Below are 22,900 nucleotides of genomic sequence, written 5' to 3'. Positions count from 1 at the left end.
GAAAAACAAAGAAAGCAGCTGCACGAAGGGCATGCAGCTATTTATCAATTTCTTCATGTCTCTGCTTGCGTCCGCCTCATCTCTCCATCTCATTCCTTTCTGCGTCCCCGTTGTTATGAGGCAATCATGTGGATCTTTATGAAATCTGATCTGTATCAGCAAAAAAAACCACACACACACACACAAGAACACTCTGTCTCCTCCCCTGCCTCTCTATCAGTTCTCTTTTGCAGTCCTCCATCTTTTTCTTCTGCACTCATCTTCATTTCTCCTTGTTATCTGCATCTCTCACATCCCATCACTCCATCTAATTTTCTTCTTCCAGCTCCATCATCATCTGTGTGTTTATGACGACTCTCTTCAGGGCCAGAAATTCATACCCAGCTAGTTTCAAATGAGGGTAAATTTCAGAAAGCTAACTGCCACACTGCCAGGTAAATGTTTGTACCAAAATAGTCGCGTAACAAAGAACTATGCTGAGAGTGTCTACCTCTCATTTACGAGTGCTTGCTTCTGTCTTCTGCTGTCTTGGAGTCTGACACATATACAGACGTTAGAAGATGTAACACTGCATACATCACACAGGTGCACAAAGTTTCCCTGTTTTTCTTCTTCGTGCGTTCGTTGACAGGTGTGAGACATCATGCCGTCCATCATTCCCCGGGAAAGCTGGATAACGAACGTGCTGAAACACATCCAAACTTCAGCTGACAAAGATGCAGATGAAGAAAGCAGCTTTGTCTTAGAGATCACAATGCAGTATCACCATGCGGTATGTACAGCAGCTGAGCACTGCAGTTTGGGGATCGGGACACTTGGAATGCAGTGGTTTATCAATTCCTTGCAAATTGGGCCAAAGACATTGAAATTCCTCCCTATGCCTCGCTCCCCCTTTCTCTCTTTCTCTCTGTCAATTTGTCTCCCAGCCTCTGCTAAACTCAAACACAAGCAGCTCTACAAACAACTACACGAGAACAGTCTCAATAAAACACATCTGTTTTACTCCTGAATGTTACCAAGCAGGGAAACAAAGCTAATGAAACTCCTGAGTCATTGTTGGGGAATCGCTGTTAAATTTCTTTTCATGCATACTATTCAACTTCTCTCACCAGGTATACTGGTGCAGTGTTAGGAATGGCAGGGAGTCATGGTATTAATAAGTATGCGGGAAAGTAGTGCAGAGTGCATAACATTAAATCGTGATCTACAGTAGAGGAAATCGGCATGATATGATGAACGCTTGTGCACTGCAATGCAATACCGTTCCCTTGCAAAAGATTTGTTGCTACCTTTATAAAACTTTTAATAGTCAGTTCCTTTGAGATTTTGCCACAGAGAGAGCTAGACACCACTCTGCAGTACCGTTTGAGTCTACAGTACATCATGTGTCATTATTGTCACTTGAGAGTATTACTGAAAAGCCAAGAGCATTTCGATTTCAAATGTTTCTGTCTGGATGTTTCACACACAGCCAGAAAATTAGCAAGATTTGCTGCGAGGGAAAAGTTTCTGTGGTCTGATAGGCCATGCAACAAATGTGCAATAACAACGCAAAGTACAATCCTGTTTGATGACAGATTAAATAATCGGTAGAAGGCCTAAAAGAAGTCATTGTTTGCAACACAGAGTCAAAGAATTATACCAAATTGCTGAAAGTGATCTTTCTGCGTGTCCAGTTCTAACAAGGACGCTATTAGGAAAACTGACTAAAGATTCCTGTGCAATTTTTCCATACAGAAAAGACTACTGTAAGATGGACTTTAACTGCAGTAGGTTATGGTGTAATAATTAAAACAGTGTCCCAGATTTAGTGTCTGGCAGTTCTCGTTGCAAAATATTTTGGTATATGCAAAATGCTGCATGAAGTGTCTCAGCTGGATTCCTGACCTAGTTCCCACTGTTTGTCCACTTAAAACCAGTCTATGATTACATCCAAAAGCACAGTGTGGAAAAACAGCCACCCAAACCCTGACATAAGTTTCACAGAATAATTATTTAGTTATTTGAACATACGTGTTCACTAAGGAGCTTTTTGTCTCACTTTCTTATGAAATGATTTGCAGTAAATAGGTTTGCAAAGATAAGACAATTACTTGAAACACTGTATGTTAAACTGTTTATTTTTGTTAAAATTATCTATTTAAAATCATCAGGGCAACATCGAGATGTCCAAATATAACTGTTTGGAAAGACTTACATTATCAAACCTTCTGACCCGTGTTCTCTATATAATGGTGTATGTTTGTCGTGTATGTGCAGTTAGGATCACACGTTTTTGGACAATGACACATTGTTTTGTAATTTAGCCTGTGCACACTGCCACAGTGGATTTAAAATCAGACAATACAAATGTGACTGAAGTGCAGACGTAAAGTTTTAATTCAAGGGTTTTAACATTTTCAGACGCTCAAAAGTAACTGGACAAACAAACATAGCAACCAAATGCTGTTTCGTCCCTAGAGACACTCTGCTAGGCCTTAATTGGGTTGAGATCAGGTGACTGACTTGAATATCCCATTTCTTTTTCTTAAGAAACGCTTGGGTTTCTTTTGCGGTATGCTTTGGGTCACTATCCATTTGCACTGTAAAGCGCCGCCCAATCAGTTTTGCAGAGCATTTGGTTTAATCTGAGCAGAGAGTATAGCTCTGTACGCTTCAGAGTTCTTCTATCAGCAGTTATATCATCAATAGATACTAGTGCCCTGGTTCCACTGGCAGCCATCCCCACATCATAACATTGCATCATTTTCTTTTCCCATCATTCTGGTACAAGTTGACCTGTGCAAATAATTTTTTCCCCAAACAAAGCAGGCTCTTTTATGTGTTTAAAGTCTAATTTGGCCTTCTTGTTATCAAATAGCTGGTTGTAACCACTGATTCGGCCATTTGTTGTAAAACCCTCTGTATTTGCACTCATGAGGGTGCCTCTTGACTGTAAACTTTGGCAATAATACCCCAACTTCTTCAAGAGTGTCCTTGACTTAGTTAGATGCTGTGAAGTTGTTTTTCTTAACCAGAGGCAGAATTCTGCAATCATCCACTTTAGTTTAGTGGCTGTCAATATATAGAGTGGCCTTTCAGGTGTTTTGGTGTTGCCAAGTTGCCCAGTGCATTCAGTCTTTGTAAAAATGTATTGTACACTCCAAGAAGGTCCTGGGTTTGAATCCACTATCTGGCAGGGGACCTTCTGTGTGTCTGCATGTTCTCCCCATCATGTTTGTGTGGGTTCTCGCCACATACTTCCCATGATGCACTGAGGGTTTCTGTTTCACTCACGTTTATACATCACTCTGCATTTAATCATTAGTTATTATTAATCTCTGGCTCTCTTCCATAGTGTGTCTTAATCTTGTCTTCATCTCCTCACATCAAATAATTGAGGAGATGGCCGCCCCTCCCTGAGCCTAGTCCTGCTGGAGGTTTCTTCCTGGTAAAATTGAGTTTTTCCTTTGCAGTGTCGCCAAAGTGCTTGCTCAAAGGGTGCCTTTATTTTACAAGATTAAGTGTCTTGAAGCAATTGTTGTTGTGATTTGGCGTTATATAACTAAAATTTTATTCAATTGAAAATAGCCTATAGGTCCAAATGTGAGTGTGAACGGTTGTCTGTCTCTGTGTGTTAGCCCTGTGACACGCCTGGTAACCTGTCTAGGGTATGTCCTTTGGTAGCCTATGGTAGGTAGGATAGGCTCCAGCTCCCACCCACAACCCCAAATTGGATAAGTAGATGGACACTCCCGAACTACCAAATCTCTCTGACAGGTTTTTGAGATTGTCAGCCTCCTTCACTTGCATCAACATCTCTGTTTAGAGAGCTCCAGTGAGCATCTAAAAAGTGCAAGTTCAAAACTTGAAAACAACCACACACCGAACAGTCAATACAATACTTTTGTTAAAAACCTAGAATTAAGGCTATAGAATTATATTCAAATATTGAATATTTGATTTAAGAAACACTTTGGTTGTATGCGGAGAAAAAACTACAAAATTTGTGTCATTGTCCAAAAACCTAAATAGTCGACTGTGCATATCATACTGGCTAAATGGTTATTTGAATATTGTGTAAGTGTATGTATTGTATCATGTAGGTTAGGGTGTCACCAAAAGACATGCACTCAATGTTTTTGTTGAAAAACCTGGAAAAACATTTGTTGACTAGTAGGTAGACTCAGAAATAAATTCATTTCAGAACATGTTTTTTTTTTTTTGTTTTTTTTTTTTGCTCTGATGTTATTTAGCATCTTCAAACGGAAGAAAATTAATCTCTCATCAAAAGAGAGCAAGACACACAAAGATCAACAGCTTCATGGAAAGAATAATTTAGAAGGATCGAGAGAAAAAAGATCACATTTACTAAAATTAAGCAAATCTTGAAGAGATTCCCCTAAATTCCCCTTCTTAAGTTGACCTGTCACACTGCTCCCACTGCCAGACTGCAACTGCACCTTATGTACATTCTGTAGTATTCATTTCACCTCATTTCATTTCTGTATTTTATGTATATAAGTTTAGATTAGTTATTTATAGTTGGTTTACACAGCGTTGTGTATGTATGTGTATGTATGTGTAATGTGTGTATATAGACACGTGTGTGTGTGTGATTTACATTGCTGTGCTTGAGAGCCACCAACTACCGGAACCAAATTCCCTGTATGTGTCTGCACATATACTTGGCCAATAAACACAATTCTGATTCTGATTCTGAAATGGTATTTTCATACATGATTTATCTCATACTCTAAATCTAACCAAATTACATCTTGATTTCCTACATTAAATTCTTCACAGCTCACCCATGTCAGACAGAAGCAATGCTGTCTTTCACTAAAATGAAACTTTAATAGAGATTCATGAAACATTCTCATTGTGTTACACTTTGCCAGATCTGAATGTCACTGAATCTCTTGTGCCACATCATCCAGAGTTAGAGGGGGATTAGAAAAGTCTAACGCTAAATATCTGAATTAATTTGAGGGGATTAGGAACCGTCCTCTGCCTCCTCTGGGGTATAATGGACTTATCCTTCACTGATATGACCATATCACTGTATTTACATTTATATAACTAATACAATACCCACTCAAAATGAGGCCGTTTCGAAAGGCCAACTGCAGCTTGCAGCTTGAGTGAGTGATGAATTCCTTTGTTGACCGAGGAATGAGGCGTGTCAGCAAACACACTGCTGATTCAGGTAGCGCCTAATTATTTATATCGATATTTGACAAAATCTAGATTGTATTTAATGTGTAGGCTAACTTTGCTTTGCAGTTTTCTCTATATTTGCATGTAAATGTGTGTGTATGTGTACTGTGATTATAAACAAAGGCCCTAAATAAGCCAGTGGAACAGAGTTAACACAGACACACATATAACATTACTGTTTTATCAAAAGGACACAAATAAGCACAGAATTAAACAAAAAACACCCCAAGTGAGCTTGTGAAGCAGAACTGCCAAATTAGGCAGGCACTGCAGAATAACCAGCTAAAAATATACTTTGAGAACCATGAATGCCCACTAATTATGTCCCTGAAAACATACAGCAACATACAGAAAAAACTATTTTTTCTGCAATGCACCAACATATCAGCCAATCCGATTGCCTGTGTCAGCCTTGCTGACTGTTTATTGGGCAAATAGAATAACATCTGCTAATGGCAAATGTCATCTCACTAAACACTAAGTGCTAATGTGATGAAAATCTGAAAGACCTTAAAACTTTCAAACAGAACGCTTGTGTTTGTGTCATTCCAAAAACAAACATGCACTATATCGACTCAAGTACTACGCCTTACACCCATGCCCAGAAGCTGCCGGCGCAGTTTTTGTGCTGATGTTAATGCCAGAGGAGGTTATTGAGTCAGCAGAGTGTTGGTGACTTTTACGCACTATGAGCCTCAACACTCAGCAACCCCGTTTTGTAAACACTTGGGCTGAGTTGCTGTGGTTCCTGAACGCTTCCACTATGCAATAACACCACTCACAGTTGGTTATGAAATATCTAGGAGGTAAAAAAAAAATCATCATGAAGTGATTTGTTTCAACGGTGGCATCATATTACAGCATCATGCTCAAATACATCGAGCTCTCTAGAATGACCCATTGTTTCCCAAATGTTTGTAAAGAAAGACTTCATGGCCAGTTGTTTGCTTTTACACACCCATGGCAATGGCACAGTAAACAGCTGAATTCAAAGATTAAGGGGTGTGGCTCAATATTTTTGTCCAAATAGTGCAAGGCCTCGGCTATGGGAAAAATTAAGAATTTTACTCTGCATCTCCACAATTTCTAGCAACAAAAAATGGAAACTATAATAACATTTAACAGTACACATCCTTTCTTCTCCAGCAGTTCTTTCAGTTTGATTCCTTGCATGTAGTCCTCGTTAGCTTTTGATACTTTGTTACAGTTTCTTTTCTATGAGATCTTATTAGTCCTCTTTTGTGAAGTGCTTTATATTCTGTGTTTCTGTTACTCACTTCCTGTTTTACTTTGGTAGTTATTTGTTTTTTGTGCCTTGTATTTACTTCCTTGTGTTGTTTTAATTAGTTTCAGCTGTGTCTCGTTACCCTCCTGTGTCCACTTTCCTCGATTACCTGGCCTCAGTTCTTTGTAGCATCATACTGTGTACCTGCCGTGAGTGCAAGAGAGACAGTACACCCATGTGTTTGTGTTACTCTGACTAAATATATAATCCTCTTGTTTTTGTTACGTGTGTGAGGCACCTGTGTTATTCTTTTGGATTTTGGACCATATTTGCCTGTTTCTGGATTCATCATCAGTTTGTTCAGGAGTCTGCATTCAAGCTGCTCTACACCATATGACAAATTCATATGAACAGACAAATTCTTTCCGAACAGAAAGCAGACTGGTTGAACTTTATTTAAGCAATATAAACAGTCACACATATGCAGATAGACTCCTTCTTTTATTCCTTTTAGCTCGGCAAAAGACTCAAGTAGCCCTCAGTTTGAAGAACATAGCACACTTTCTAAAAGTTTAGAAGTAATCACAAGTTTAAGGTCAAACTGGGATCAATACCATACCTGAAACACTCACAACCCACAAAGCTGCCTTCGAGCACGCTTGAAAATTACAGAATGTTTACTTATGACACTATGGACAGCTTGCTCTCCCTGGTTGGTGTCGCTTGAGAAAATTGATTTTCAGCCTTGGGATTAGAACTTTAGAGCATTAAAGTCGATTTAAACAGTCCCATGTCTGACTGAGAAATGTAGTGTTTAACTGTAAGCTTGTGTACAAAAGACGTCCAGCTGTGCACCCAGTATATGCTTTCCTGATCAGTTTGTGGTCTCAGTTTCTAGTTTCAAGGGTAATTGAATTTATGCCTTTTAGAGGGATGTTTGTTTTTTTTCTTTTGTCAGACATATGACTAGCCAAAGAGTATGTAGTGAGCCTCAGTTTTTCAGTCAGGCCTGTGCCTCACTCAATGTGTCCAGTTTCAAAACCAAGATGGCAAAAATCCTCCATTTGAAGCTAGAAATAAATAACAATGACAGCTTTTATATCTAATCTGTGGTTTTCAGTACACAGTGTCTACGAGGCCAGTTTTTAACATTGTCTGCTGTTTGGTGCCTAACAGATGTAGTACAGTGGGTTTCTCCCTTTTTTTATACTGAACGTCTGCCCGTTTCATCTGATTACCGAAGCTTTTTCTCTGATCTTGATTGGAAACATTTTATTGTTTAGAGTCCAAATCGATATTACTGCTTTTGGTTTGGTTGCTAAATCTATCTACTGCAACTGTAAACTGTGGCCACCTACCTGCTATATTTTAAACTCGAATGAGGAGATAGAGTGCTTCTGTGTGGGAGCATTTGTTAAAACTGCTCTTTCAGCTTGTGGGATTGTTGATAAAAAAAAAAAAAAAGAAAGAAAGAAAGAGAAGAACCTCCAAGGCATTTCTGAAACAAAGACTTTAAAGAGTCATTGTTTCATGACTTGTTTGAAGAATGTTTCAGCTCCATGTCAGGGGTGTGTCTTCATCACCAAACTGTATGAAGAAAAAATTTAGTTTTCAAAAGCATCTTAGCATTGTTTTCTGATTTGTTTCTCCATTTTGTTGTTGTTGGAGTATTTTTTCTCCCTACGCTGAATTTATGCAGAGATAGATAGTGTCAGTACGAACACTCTGGCTATTATGGTTAATTTATGATGATGCTTTTTTTTCTCCTCCCGTTCTGTCTCCTCCTGCTACTGCACAGCTTTTTCAACCAGCTCTGTCTCTCTCTCCCTCCTTTCAGCTGTGGCTTCTCAGGACCGGGCCACCGTTGCAGACAGAAGGAGGGTAGGGTCTATAAATAGAAATTGGACCAATTATGAAGCAGATGTTCCCCTGTATGGTGGTGGGAGAACATTGTCAGGGGAGAATGTCTGTGGTATTCTCAGTATCTCTCTCACTGCTCTTGTTCTTTGTTGTTCTAAGCCTGCCTTTAGACCGTCTCATTTCTTGCCTTTCTGGCTTTCTCGTTTTCTCATTTCGGTGCTACCTACGTCACATCACATGTAAGTCTGAGTTAGTAGCTGGCATGCCTGAATTCGTAGCTATCATGTCTAAATAAAACTTGTCTTCTCAGCTTGAGTGACAGCCACGTAACAGATGCGGTCTGTGAGATCCATTTGTCGCTCGCTGTTTACATCCAAATTGCATTACCATCAAGAGGTAGTTTAACACAGCTCTGACGTGCATTGGAACAATTATCTTCACCCCTCAAAGAGTGAAGAGAGATTCTCTTTACAAGATAATGTGGCTTCTTAAAAGAAAATCCAGGCTAGCCCCGCTATTTGAGTCTGTGCTCAAAAATCCAAACATGAAATCATCCACAGCTATCAGGACTTTAATCGGCACTGCCATCTTTCTGTGATTTAATGGGAAATCCTCTTCAATGACAGATTTTTGCTCATATTATCCTGATAATCTGGGGGACTTCAGTGGGTCTCTGTAAACTATTTGCAGACACACATCTCTTGCACAAGAAGTGGTCCATGACTAATAGTGTGTTGTCATCACAGGACTAATCCTGAAACTACAACGAATGAGAAAATTCTTCAGGTAATTTTTCACACAAATCACCAAATGTTCAAATGAAAACAAGATTATAATCTTAGAAAATCCCAAAACCTTGTTATTATACAGGACAGGATGTATGTTTATATACAAATATTTTACTATTAAGAATCAAGAGAATCCCTGTGTGGATTTTGACACGGCCTTGCCATGGCTATCCTTTCTCTGGGCCAGTTCCCATCACTGTAATCGTAATTCCATCGTCATCTTCTGCATTATCATCACCTTGGTTGTCATCAGTTTCACTGATGAGTGATAAGGCTGTTTTAGATATGCTGCAGTGAGGCTGAAGCCAAATCCATCCTAAGTAGGTTAAGGGGGTAAATCTTCAGGTCTCCAGAGGCTGGACATTTTCCCTCCCTGTTTCTCTCTCTCTGTCAGGATCTGACAAGCACACCAAGCCTGAGCTGAAAAGCACCCACCTCCGCTGTTCTCTTTACTGCCATGCTCTCCTTCACTCCCTGCCATGATCTATTCTTTACTGTCTGTTTTCACTTTGGTCCATGCTTTTTTCTTTCTCATCTTTCCATTTCCCACTGCTTTCTTCTTCCAATGTTTGCGGTCTCCTCTCTTATGCACCTGATGCATACATGTCATCAAGCTTACACACACCCGTTGGGCAGTACATTTACATGCACGCATTTATCGTTTAAAAAACCTAAACATTATATTCTGCATCCTAATATTTACTCAGCCTACGGTCGCTCTGATAGCCTGTAGGCCAGCGTAACTGCCATTGCATCTTGGCTTCAATTTGCAACATGACTCAGTGAAGTTGATTTGAAACTTTGTGACAGATGACACAGCCACACTTGACTCACAGTTACAGTGAAGCATGGCCTAATTCAAATTAGGCAAGTGATTTATTTTCAGACGAAGGCAATAGGCTTTCTTAGCTACCTGTTAACAGTGATGAGTGTTTAGATGCATATGAATGATTGTGAATGATGGGGTAATGTGTTGTGCTCCTTTTTTGGGATGATATAAGAATCTGTTCAGATTTTTCAGAAGAGGCTCTGGGCATGATTAGGATGTGCTTGTCAGAAAGGATGGATGTATACTATTCAGGCACAATATACTTCACATAAGTGTTATGTAAAGATAGATTAGCTGAATAAACAACAGAGTTTGCTTTAGAGGTAAGAGCCTCTGATTTATTATGGCTAGTAGGAGGTGAGTAATATATTACTATGCACCTTAGAAAAGCGCATACAACCAGGTCTTTGCAGATGAAAGATTATAAGCCCACCAAACTATTAAATACTTCACCTATCAAGAGAAATCATGGCTAGAGCAGAAGTTCACAGCTCTCAAACAACATGCATCTAATTCACATCTTGACTCCCATTCATTTGGTGCAATTCAACCCACGAGTCAGTCAGAGCCAACTTGATAACAATTGTCATCAACAGCATTACTCATAAATGTCAATGAGAAATAACATTCAAAAGACAAATTAAACCAAATTGTAGCACCTGAATCACCCACTTCAAAAAAAAATGCGTACACCACTGTGACGTTACAAAGGGTGTACAGGAAAAGACTGGCAGTGCAGCAGCCAGAGACCATGGCGACAGCTGGTGAAATAGCTGTTGGAATGTGAGCAGGTACTGAGTTCAATTACTGATAACCCGTAGAAGCAAAGGACACCAATGACTGACCTCCACTACAGCAACGAATGAGTCAGTTTGTACACTCACCGGCCACTTTGTTAGTTAGGTAGACCTGTTCATCATAAAGAGTAGGGATGGGTATTGATAAGATTTTTACGATTACGATTCCATTTTCGATTCTGTTTAACGATTCGATTATTTATCGATTCTCTTATCAATTCTTTTTAAAAAAGGAGAACACTAGGGTCGATTAGCTTAGAACTTTGTTTTATATCTTCTCTTTGAACAAGATAGAAATTTAGGAGTAACATGGCCTTACAGCAGTGTGATCTTAAGAGATCCACAGCCTATGGCTCTTTAATGGGGTGTCACAGGGTCCCCAGGAAAAAAAATTGTAAATGTAAAATAATAAAATAAATATTATTCTGTAGCAATAACAAAGTATAACATAAATTATTCTGTAGCAATTACACAAGAATATCCAGTAATGTCCCTGCCTACAATTAAACACATTCACTTACTGAAAATCGGTGGCATCTGCTGTGGCAAACGGGTGCAAGCCTTTTACCACAAACTTAGTCACTTCTCGGTGACATTCGTCTATCCTGGCCTGAAAGGAGACGCTACCGGTAGACTGCAGCGAGAACTGCCAGCATCTGAGCCAGACTCTGTCTGTCTCTCTCATCATGGTCACCTAAATGCACAGTAATGGCAGGTTTTGTAATAAGGCAGATCGCGCTAACATAATATGCATTGTTAGTTGATTATTTACCTGCCGCATTAACGGGAGAGGACGTGCAAACGTTACTGATGCTGCTGGGTTGAGATTCACGAGTCCGGAGCGGAATTAAAAACACGACATTCATTTAAGGTCATCGCGTGTTTTGTGAGCAAATGCTTTTGCATATTCGTAGTGTTTCCTCCCTTAAATGAAATATCTACTTTGCAAGTATTGCAAGTTGCCCTGTTGTCATCCGTTCTCGTAAAGTATAATCAAACTTTTGAGCGTTTGAGCCGCCATGTTTCCTGCCAGGTAAATGACGCTCCGCAACGTGGTGACGTCATTCGGGGCGACTGGAATCGATAAGGGAATCATTTGCAAACAATTCCAAGGAATCGAAACAGTGGGAACCGGTTCTCAACAAGAACCGGTTTTCGATACCCATCCCTAATAAAGAGTCAGTCACATGGCTGCAACCAATCATGTTTAGGCATGTAGTCAATACGACCTGCTGAAGTTGAAACTGTTGTTGTCTGATGGATGGGGTGGTCTGGTATGTGAGTGTTTTGGAAACTGGTGATCTCCTATCAAACAACCATGTCTAGGGTTTACAGAAAATGGTCCAAAAAAGTGAAAATATCGGCAAAGGTGGTTGGTTGATGCCATAGGTCAGAGGAGGATGGAAGGAAACACTAACTCAAACAACAACTCAATACAACCAAGTGCAGTAGATCATCTCTGAACCCACGACATGTTGAACCTTGAAGCAGATTCACGGACTCCAACTGAAATTGGAAAACAGACGACTGACAAAACATTGCCTGGTCTGATGAGTCTACTTTGATGAGTTTAGTCCCAACTAATGATTGTTGAAACAACACAGCCTCTTCCAAAAAATTTGTTGCTGACCATTTCTGTCCCAGTGGCTGCTTCCAGCAAGAGAACACTTCATGCCACAAAGCTCAACTCATCTCAAACTGCTTTCATGAACATGAAAATGATTTCACAGTACTCAAATCTGCAGCACCTGTGTGATGCTATCATGTGGACCAAAATCTCTGACAGATGTTTCCATCATCTTGTTGAATCTATGCTATAAAGTGTTAAGACAGGCCTGAAGGCAAAAGAGGATCCAACGTGGTACTAGCAAGGTGTACCTCCTAACGTCCCAGGTAAGTTTATACTGACAGGACTTTAGACGTGCAGTACACATATTTGACTGATGATGAAAATAATACAATCATGCGACAACAAACAAAACCTGATGGTGTTTAGACTTGGTCCTATTTTAAAGCAGATCAAAATTACAAGGAAAATCGTGCTCAGTTTGTCAACATTAGAGAGTCACCCTCTTCCTTTTATTCTCTTTAGCTCTGAGGCAGTCTGCAATGCTGTATGCCTGAATTCATTCCAAATATGTTTGTGCAGTCGATTACACGGTTGCATTTTTTTTAACCTTTTTAGCAGTATTTGAGATGTTTTTGTTTCCGTGCGAATGCACCATGGCAGATGCTCACTACGTTTGTAACTCCCTCACTGACAGTAACCAGGAAACAGATGAATTCACCTTTACTATGTGGCACTGGTCTGCTGTAGTGAAAGATAAAAGAGAACAATCCTTGAAAATAAAAACATCTTGGTGAAGCAGATCCACCTACCTCTGTTAGGTGAGGGTTTGGGTTGAAGCCACACTGGTTGCACACCATGGAGCGGCACTGCGTGCAGGTGTTGATGTTCGGCTTGTCATCCCCAGTGCCCATCAAGTCGGTGGTTTTGCAGACGGGGCACAGTTTGCTGCTGGGCATGGGTGCTATTTGAGGCACAGAGTAAGGGGAGGTGGGGACACTGCCTCGGTCTGGGGACGCAGAAGGGGACCTCCCAGTTCTGCTACTACCGACGTCCACCTGCAGACTCTTCCTGGCCACGTGGCCCTGGCCTTGCTCTCCATGAGGCGCAGCATGCTGTGGGGTGTCATGGGAAGCCAACCTGTCACCTGTCCCATGACCGATCTGGCCGCCTGCTTTAGGTCCTGAGTCTGATGGAGGTGGCCTGACAGAGAGGTAAACAGAACACAAAACAAGGTGTACATTAGATCTGTGTCCTAAGCTAGGAGTATAACCAGTTTAACAAAGAGACTATTGTTTAAACTGAGAGCCAACTGGGCATGAAAATATTTCTGTTTCTATTCGTCTAGGGATAGGAAAGGCTTTAGCTCTGGAAAAAACTCTAGAAGCTTCTCAGCTATTCTCTCATTCACCCTTTGCAAGGTCAAGACTGAGTTTTACACACTTTATGTACATTTTACACTTTTAAAGTCATACATTTTAAAATCCTGTTCAGGTTCGCTTGCTGGAAATGGCTTTATGATCACTATATCAGACTGCACTGAAGCACACATATCCACTGTGTCTGTGACAAATAAAGTCCCTGAGTCCAGTTAACGCGCTTATTCTTATAAACACACATTTGCAAACACCCAGTCCATGCTATTTTTTACTCATGAATGCAAGGCCATCTATTGAATAAACGAGAACACCGAAATAAAAACTCATTACACTCTCTGCTGGAAGTAACTACATGGGGTTACAAGCTTTTTGTTTTTTTTCTTTTGTTAACATGCAGAAACTTTAAGAAAATAACCACAGCAGCCTTTTGGAGTGATTGAAAGTACTGAAAGAAGAATGGTGAACATCATTAAGAGAAACGTGGTGTTTCTGGGTATAGACTTAGGAAAACAAAGGAACCTAACTTTGTTTTTCTGACCTTTTCCTTTATAATAAATTAGTATATATTTTAAATGCATTGCATTTGACTTTTTCTTAAGTGGGCTTTTATAGCTGTAACAGCTACTGAATATAAATAAGCAGCAGTGCTTCTTCATAATGGGTGCATTTTGGAGTCCTTCAGCTCTGAGATACATTAGGAGATGCATCATCATTAAAAGATTGTATTGTGGTTCATGATGTGATAGCAGACCACTCAAAACAGAGGCCAGGAGTAAATCAAATGCTGCCTATTTTATAGTGCCTCTTTCTGTAAAGTGCTGGTCTGTTCTCGCCTCAGCATTCTGTTTGGGGTGGAACAAAGGTGGCGTATCAGGACTGTAAACTTTGGGTTTTCTTGCACACCCTGGCCTTCAGGCAGTGGTGCCAACAGTTAAATAGGAGCGGAGGATTTCCACTGTCATAACAACTTAGACCTTGTTTAGTCATGGCCGTCATCTTCAAAGACAGTCGAAGCAGCAGCCCTGGATCCACAGTGAGGGAAGTGTGGCGATAATGGGGAGAATAAAGGAATTAAAATAGAGCATGTTAGCAATTGTGACTCATTGGCAAACACTTGAGTTGCTACAAAACTCTAACCTTGTTCAACTCTCTACAGGAGCTCTGTGTTTACTGCAGTGAGCCCATCGGGAAAATCTTTACTTTTCATCTATCGACTGTGAACTTGAAATTCACACAGTTGCTGACAGTCTATGGCGGACCATCACTTTCAGTACTTCTGAGGCTACACTCATTCCTTCTCAGACATGGGATATGTAACATTGCTGGCTTCATGAATATTTAAAATGTAGGCATTCGGTGATTCATATGGGTCAGTTTTATGTTAATAATCCTCAGGGAACATTGACAGAGCAGTTACCAGTTTCACACAATATTATGTAGTATGAGCAAGATCTGACACTAAGTACACTAAGTAACATTTAATGAATTATTTTAACTTTTCTTTGATTAGCAGCTGTAATGCGATAGTTGTTTTGATCACCATAGGAGCCACATTGTGTATGTGGTTACGGGAATAGATCCATACAAACTTGTACGTATACAAATGTAGCTTATAAACTACAGTTCACCTGCCTGAAGTGAAGTACATAATGTAATTTGCAGTGAGATCCTGATCAATCCTGTCTCAATGTCAGGGATAATCTCACATAACTAATTAATGAAGTACTGCTGTTGTGCTGTGTGCACAAATGCATGAAACTCTCTCACTCTGAATAAACACAGTACAGTGTTGTGTGCGCCAATCCAATAATGGATTTGACTCCATGCATTCAGACGCGCTATGTTGAAAAGGATACTTAATGTTATCAGGTGTGACTCGGCGTGATTCCCGCCACTGCTGCTGATTTTACGAAGGTGAGCATTCAGACATGAAACCCTCAGATAAATGAACATTTTTTAGTAGCTGATGCGTCTTACCGTTGATCCACTGTACAGTCTACATTTAAGTCTATGTCAAGGTAATTTTCAGAAAATAATTGCAATTTAAAACACAGAGGCACTAAGTGGAATCTCTTGTGGTTTATGTAAAGCCTCAGGCACCATGGCTTAATGAGAGTCAAAAACATAGTTTAAACTTGAGGACACTTTTTCAAAAGATTTCTTCAAATGTTCTCATCCATCAGTAAGTGGTAATCCACTGAGAACAACTTGTGGCTTTGTGGCAAAAGCACTAGAGACTGCTTCACAAAGTGGATAGTAAAGCATTTGTGTGTTGCCAGTCTTTCGTGCTGGGGAGCCCCATGTGAAACTTTAGATCGCGAATAAGCAGAAAGATGATTAGATTGTCTACTCAGCCTTAATCATCCATGTGACAATATCCCAATGTCACATTAATTAAAAATTGAAATGCAAGACAATGAAAATCTCAGAGGAAATTTTTAGTATTACAGGAAACACTATTCCCTGAATTGCCAAGAATTAGATGGGAAAATTTATACCACTTTCATATGAGAAGAGTAATATAAGTTAACTGCAGAGAGAAACATTTAGCATACCTTTGTTTTACTGTGAAAAATCTTATCCCTGTCTAATGTAGCTGAAGGTTTCCCATCAACGGACAACAGCAAAAAACATGTAGGTGCTGACAACTTTTGGACACGTGACAATCACGCTGACTATGTAGAATAAAGCGAATAAGCCCCTGGTTACACAGGCCATCTGTCCAACACTGGTCATGAGGCAAACATTAGTTTTTAGGTTTTTTGCTGGAGGTTGACTGCAATCACTGTGAAAGTGATTGATAAAGCTCCAGTCACACAAGTCTACAGTCCACCCCGTAGCAAACGCCTGTTTATAGGGGCAAATGTTTGTTCCCCAACTAGTTCCTGAAAACCTCCTTCTGATTGTCATAGGAGTGATGCACTCATCTGCAAAATGCTGGTAAGCTCTTCAAGTTGTAGTAAAACTTTAAAAAGTACAACACAAACCAGAAATGGAGAAGCTTTGCCTTCAAAGTAAAAGTTGCACCTTCTGAAACATGTTGTCTGCAGCACTGAGCCACAATTTTTGCTTTGAAGGTGACCCTTCTCCATCTCAGGTTTGCCTCTCACTTTTTGAAGTTATAACACCCTTGGGCTAGTAGTTAGTGAGTATTTTTTAGACAAACGTGAAAGACTACACGCAACTGTGACAATCTGCTAGCATCCATGCATCCATTCTCTTTTGTTTATCCAATTCAGGGTCGTGGGAGGGCGGGGTACACCACCACGCCAGTCTGTTGCAGTGCTAGCACCCAAAGCAAATGATTTCATCCAGCAACAGCCAGAAACCTCGAGGAAACACCTGCCAACCAGTTGGGGCGCACACATTTAGCCCTAGCAACCGGTGGTTGTATCACATCCAATATGTCTGACAAATTAAGCAATGTGTGCATGATGTCACATGAGAAACCTCAGTTTGTACTGCAAAAATGCTCATGCTTTTTTCATTACCCTCAGACAGAGCCAGGCCAGCTGTTTCTGATATTTTCCCAAGCTCCAGGCTAAGCTAATCTAGCTAGTTACTTGTAGGTCCCTAATATTGACTAAACAGATACAGTATGAGTGTGATTTCTTATCTGTAGTACATCCTTTAGGTGCTTGCTAAAACACATGCAGTGGGCATTGACAGACTGGCGATGTAATGTGAGACAGGTGAGACAAAACTAGTTATGATAATCCTGTCAATACTTCAGCACAGGAGGGTATCCACAAAGACTGAAAGTGCTGTTTGCACAGTGATGGCCATAGACATAGTAATTCAACTTAATCCACTATTAAATATCCAGCATAAGAGTCATGGCTGAGAGCTTTTTTGATCAGCATCTAATGTTCAAGTCGGTTTTCAGTTTAAATACAGAATAACATCAGCTCCCTTTAACATCAAATCAAAGGGTTTTTTTCCAAAACGTAGTCTTGGTGTTTTTGTGCATTTCCATCTTTCCTCCCAGCAAAGTTTCATGTAGTCCATGTTTTAACTAACAGTACTCATTGTCCTTATAAAAATCTAATTACTGGCCTATACAATATACCAACCCATTACATTGCTTTGAAAGGGTTTAATGAACAATAAAAACCACTGCAGCTATACAATAAACAGCAGGCATTCATTTATATTTACTTTTATCATTTGGATTAAAAATTGTCCTCGCACTGACATCTGGTGTGCCAATTAGGTCCGTTGGTAGAGGGGTAGTCATCAGACTGATGTGTGCTTAATTTTAGCTGGATAAAATTTCAGAGTCTATACAGTGGAGATGCTACAGACACAACATTAAAAACACTCAAAGACAAATACTGACCATCTAGTCACACTACACTGCTCTCATAACTCCCAGGTCCCAAGTGTGAACAGTCTGATCCACAGAGACCTCAACTGGCAACTAACCGCACCCAACAAGATTCCCCAGAGAGCCCATGTCCACGGCAAATCAGGGCTATTTTTACAGCATGATAGTTTAAATACTTGTGATGTAGTGTGTTTGTATCTGGTTTAGGCTTTCTCTCTGTTGGAAATGAACCTGTAGCTGAGGCTTCTGAATTAATGTGCCTCCCATTTAGCAGCATTTAAAGGTCAGAGTAGAAAGGGTTAGGGTGATGAATGAGATGTGCACATGATTAATGGCATTATTTGATGCGAATGTCCAATTGCATGTTCAGTGTATCAGTAAAATGTAAATCCACCATTAAGTATCTGTTTGTCGAAAAGCATCAACAACTATCGCACTTGTTTTTCAATCAGCGCCGGGTACGTCACATCAAAAAGAAGAAGGAAAGAAAGAAAATGTAACAAGGTTATGTTTATTTCCCAGAAGGAAACACTTACAGCTTCATAATTATCCAGCAGGGCAGATTTAATTCTGTCATTCAATGGCCGCTGGACATTAGACAAGAGTGTTTCTGCGTTTAAGTGAATCATTGGGGTTAAAGAGGAACAAAGCAGGGGTTGGCACACATTTAAGCAATTTCTGCAAAAAAATTATATAAAAATAAGGAAAAGTGATTATTAGTTGTTGCCACTAAAAACCAGAAAATATGTCAGACACAGAATGAATGATTTTCCATTAGTTTTTTTTCAATTTATCAAACCTGCAAAAAAAAGCTGTGACAACAAGATCCAAATCAATGTTATAAAGCGTGTATTACAGCATCTCTGACAACGTTGCATAGCTTTGTTAGAGGGCACAGCACTTCTTGATTCCATTATTTACACCACTTTTCATACTTTAACATCAGACAAGCTTGGCTGCCCCTAAAAAATGAGCAGCCAAGTCATAGATGAGGAGAAAGCTTACTCTAGAGCCAACATATTCCCAATCTTGCTGGACAAATGTAAAAGTAGTAGTTGCAGTGATGAAACTTTTAAGTTTATCCTGCAATGCCTCACATCATAAATGTGAAACATGGTTCAGCACATCGAATGGTCTTTCCCAAAAAATCACGCAGAGGTTCCTTCAAAAAGCAACCTCAAAGACAGCACGCAAGCTGTGAGCTACAGCTGTATTGTGTTTTGTGGCGATTGTTACTCTGATGGTAAAACGCAGTGTGTAGTTGTGACTAGACTGGACACAGTCTAGTCAAATATTGGATGCCAAAATATTCAATGTGGCATCCAAGTTCAGTTTCATCCGCAGAACAGCCTGAAAACACAAAGAAGATGGTACTTGACTTGGATATGTGGTTTTAGCCAGCTTCACGAGTAAAACGTATTAATCAGTTTAATTAATAAAATAAGTTTCTTCTTTTTTGAAAGTTTGATAATGCCGCTATTTTTTTCCATCTGTGAGTAATTGTGTTAAATAATCGCAATCTCATTATAGACAAAAATAGCTCTGATTGTGATTTTTCGCCATAAAGTAGCAGCGCTGGTAGACATCCATTTTCTGTTTATAACAGTGTCATTAGTAAGCATGGCGATGAAGAACTGGTTCCAAATAATTAAATCTTTTGCCTCCCAGCTTATCAATTCGTTTAACAATGCTGGCTTGTTTTTCTGACAGCTGTGCATTGACTAACAATGATGTCAAACTCATACTGAGTCTTTTTTTTTTACTCGGTTACTATAATGTGTTCAGCCACAGAGATAATGTAACAATTGTGTTGATGCTGAAAAACTGTGTAGGACTTCTTATTTCCACAAAGAAACAAATCAGGAATCAATAAGAGAAAAGGTGAAGGCTCTAACCTATAATCAGAATCAATAACAATAGCAATGATATTCTATAAATGCCCCTCCCTGGTGATAAACAATATGAACTGCTTTGCATTTGGAGTGTGCTCAAAGTCTTTGAATTTGAGTGTATCCATTACTTGTGATTGGTTTCATGCACTCTGCTTGTGTCTGGGTTCGTAAAGTACCAGTATCAATACTCAAACCCGCATTTAATATCAATATCAGTTCTCCACCAGTTGAGTTTTTAGACTGAAAATAAGGAGATGCCAAAGCAGCAGGACACTGAGCTCATCGCTGTAAACAGGAACTATTTGGAGCTTGTGTCAGACTGCCTTTCAGTTATGGTCAATAAGTCAGGATGACTATGCACTTAGTCAAAGCTGTTATGAGAGAGAAGAAGCAGAAGAGTGACTCCCCTTGCTTCACAGACTCATACAGGGGCTCAGATAGAGTTCTCTAACTGCAGTAAATAAAATGTAAAACTGTCAGAATTGATCCCAAAAACCTCCTACGTGGAACTTACTTTTGAATAAAGCTATATAAAGCATATTATACCCTTACTCATATTAATAGGCAAACTCATAAAATGGTGCACCTCATTTTCATTCAGATGAAAGTCTCCTATCTACAGTCTCAACCCAGGCATTGTCTCATTATTTCTTAAACACTCACAAGGTCTTTGTAAAGGAATATGTTAAGGCAAGATTCAGACTGAATGTGCAGCCACAACCTTAAATTAGCCATATGATATACTCTCTGTCTCTCTCCCAGCCGATTTCTTATAATGCCTCCCTCTGTCTTTTAGTACACTCAGTCTCTCAGCAGTAGACATCACTTTATGAGATACCTTAGGGTGGATACCAGAGAGAAATCAAGATATAAAAGAATCATGAGGTTACAAGGGAGCTATGAGGATTTAAACCTGTTCCAAAGTGAATAGACGGGATGAACAGTAAATGCTTGGACGAACAGAAACACGAAGAAGACTGGACATTATTAAAAGCGTACGGTGTCCTTTTGCAGACCACACATATAAAGCCCACTAAAACTCACTGTGGAAAAAAAAGAAGTTAAGCAGCAGCACAATGCAAAAAAAAAAAAGGCATCAAAAACCAGACGTCTGTTGCACGAAGAAATCAGCACATATCTTTGAATATCAGGCTAAAATCTATGGAAAGAGACTGTAAGCAGGTGTGGCGAATGTAAGACGCAGCTGTGACTGTGCATGTGCATATTCAGGTCTACAACTGCTGAACTGTATAATTAAGGCAACATCAGATCTTGTTGGAAGGGCAATCCCTCCCACACATCCACACAGAAAACACAGACCTGCAGGCTGCTACATGTGATCACACTAATGATTTGTGCTGGCTTTTGGGAAAGGCTAATATTTTATTAGCCGACATTGCTGTCAGTATAAGCCAGTGAGGGGTGGTGGGAGGGTGTTAGGGGGAGTAGGGGTTCATGTAGTGTATGTTCCTGTTAATCTGAAGGTGATGCTGTCACATGAGAAGCTGCCACAACGCCATAACGCGTCTGAGCTGAGTGTCTGGGTTTCTTGTGGTGAGATGCGAGCACCACTCTTGAGGAGAGGAAATCACGCTCTTTTTTTCTCTTCTGTGCAGTACACAGAAAAGTGGAAAAAACAATTTTCACTGGATGCATATTGATTTGAGACTGAGACTGAGATCTGTTAACTGGGACAGCTGTGGGTTATGCTCTCTGGCACTGCTCTTCCACTGACGCTGGCGATATCTAAGGGTAGCTTTGTCATCCTACAGACGTCTCCTTGCAAGGTGGAAGGTGATTTGTCATGACTCTCTATTTACTAGCACTGATGTCGAGGCATGCTCGGTGGAAATCAACATGTAATGGAAGCGATCGAGCCCTTCAACGTGAGATCCAGTGCACTTTGAATCATTTACAATTATTATTATATAACACACACACACACACACATATATATATATATATATATATATATATATATATATATATATATATACTTAACACTGCCTCACTATGTCGCTCTTTCATTCATGATACTTGCTGGTGCCTCGGGACAGACACCGTGAAAACGGGCGTAAATTCATACTTCAGACGTCTGAGAGCATATTTACGTTTTAGTGATTGCACATCGAGACCGTTGCATATTAATTTTCTTATTAACAGGGCGGTGCTGCCAAAAAAATTACAAATAAAAAGCATCAATTGGTCTGAAAGGGGGTGGTGGTAAATTGTGTTGACAGTGATATTGAAATAAATAATTTAGCACCCATTCAAGTCTATCTACACGCAGTCGGTTGATCCTATATCTACGCTGCACATCGTTAGGCTACTAATGTACGCTACACACCACGTTGCCGTGTAGCCTCCCCGATTCCTCTCCACACTTTGGCGGAGAAGCGTCCTAGCTATTGCTGCTACCTGTTAATCCCCGGCCCGGGTCCAGCCCCACTTCCTCCGGCTGGCGCTCCATTGCTGGGCTTGATGAGCTGTCCAGAGTCCGGTGGTGCTGAAATGGAAGCCGGAGCCCCTGCTGCAGGGACGGCGGGGCCGGGCTGTCCCGCCTGTCCCTCCCCTTCCATGCTGGCCTCGTTCCCCATCGCCTCGGGATAGGTCTCGATGGACAGAAACGATGTTGTAGATGGTTCTACAGCTGTGGTGAAAACTCAGATGAAACTCAGCGGTGCTCCCCTTCCGCCATCATCACCTACAATTCAGCATCCCGCACGGAGCACGCGCGCTGACGGAGAGGGTGAGGGAGCGCGCTGACGCAATGGGTGGTGACTTGTGTGGCTCGTACGTGCGCGTGCACGGTGGTCACTTATCTCAAGCGAGCCTCGAGACACCACGGCGCAAATTCCCCTGGCCCGAGACCTCCAGGGCGCATGACTGGAGAGCAGTGAGGCATCCCTGATTCAGAGCACGTCGTTTCCTTTATGGACCGTTTGTTTAGTAACCTAAATGATGGAGACACCAAACAAAGCGAAGTGTGTGCTTGAGATGCCTGACTACTTTTTGCAGTTTCGCTTTTGTGAGCCTG

The 22,900-nt window shown here is 40.5% G+C and overlaps 1 protein-coding gene and 1 long non-coding RNA gene across 7 annotated transcripts in view; both read right to left on the bottom strand.

The window, feature by feature from the left end:
• bsnb (bassoon (presynaptic cytomatrix protein) b) overlaps nt 1-22,630 on the bottom strand; it is an 80,252-nt gene extending 57,622 nt beyond the window's left edge. For 4 of the 6 annotated variants that reach the window (XM_085158959.1, XM_085158958.1, XM_085158962.1 and 1 more), the window contains exons 1-2: nt 22,282-22,630; nt 13,078-13,468 (exon numbers count right to left, since the gene is read on the bottom strand). In XM_085158959.1, the coding sequence (XP_085015085.1) occupies nt 13,078-13,468; nt 22,282-22,460 (570 nt within the window). In that variant the 5' untranslated portion in view covers nt 22,461-22,630. The remainder of the gene's footprint in view (nt 1-13,077; nt 13,469-22,281) is intronic. The other 2 variants (XM_085158963.1, XM_085158964.1) reach the window with 1 other exon arrangement.
• LOC146518437 (uncharacterized) lies at nt 5,945-13,071 on the bottom strand. Its single transcript, XR_014874005.1, has 2 exons — nt 12,329-13,071; nt 5,945-12,111 (listed from the first exon to the last, which is right to left on the bottom strand). It is a non-coding gene; the product is annotated as an uncharacterized LOC146518437 (long non-coding RNA).
• Nucleotides 22,631-22,900: the final 270 nt, after the last annotated feature.

This window comes from Neolamprologus multifasciatus, chromosome 5 (genome assembly GCF_963576455.1).
Source record: "Neolamprologus multifasciatus chromosome 5, fNeoMul1.2, whole genome shotgun sequence".
Taxonomy (NCBI): domain Eukaryota; kingdom Metazoa; phylum Chordata; class Actinopteri; order Cichliformes; family Cichlidae; genus Neolamprologus; species Neolamprologus multifasciatus.
The sequence above is the reverse complement of the archived record's forward strand: the minus strand, read 5'-3'. Positions and strand labels throughout refer to the sequence as shown.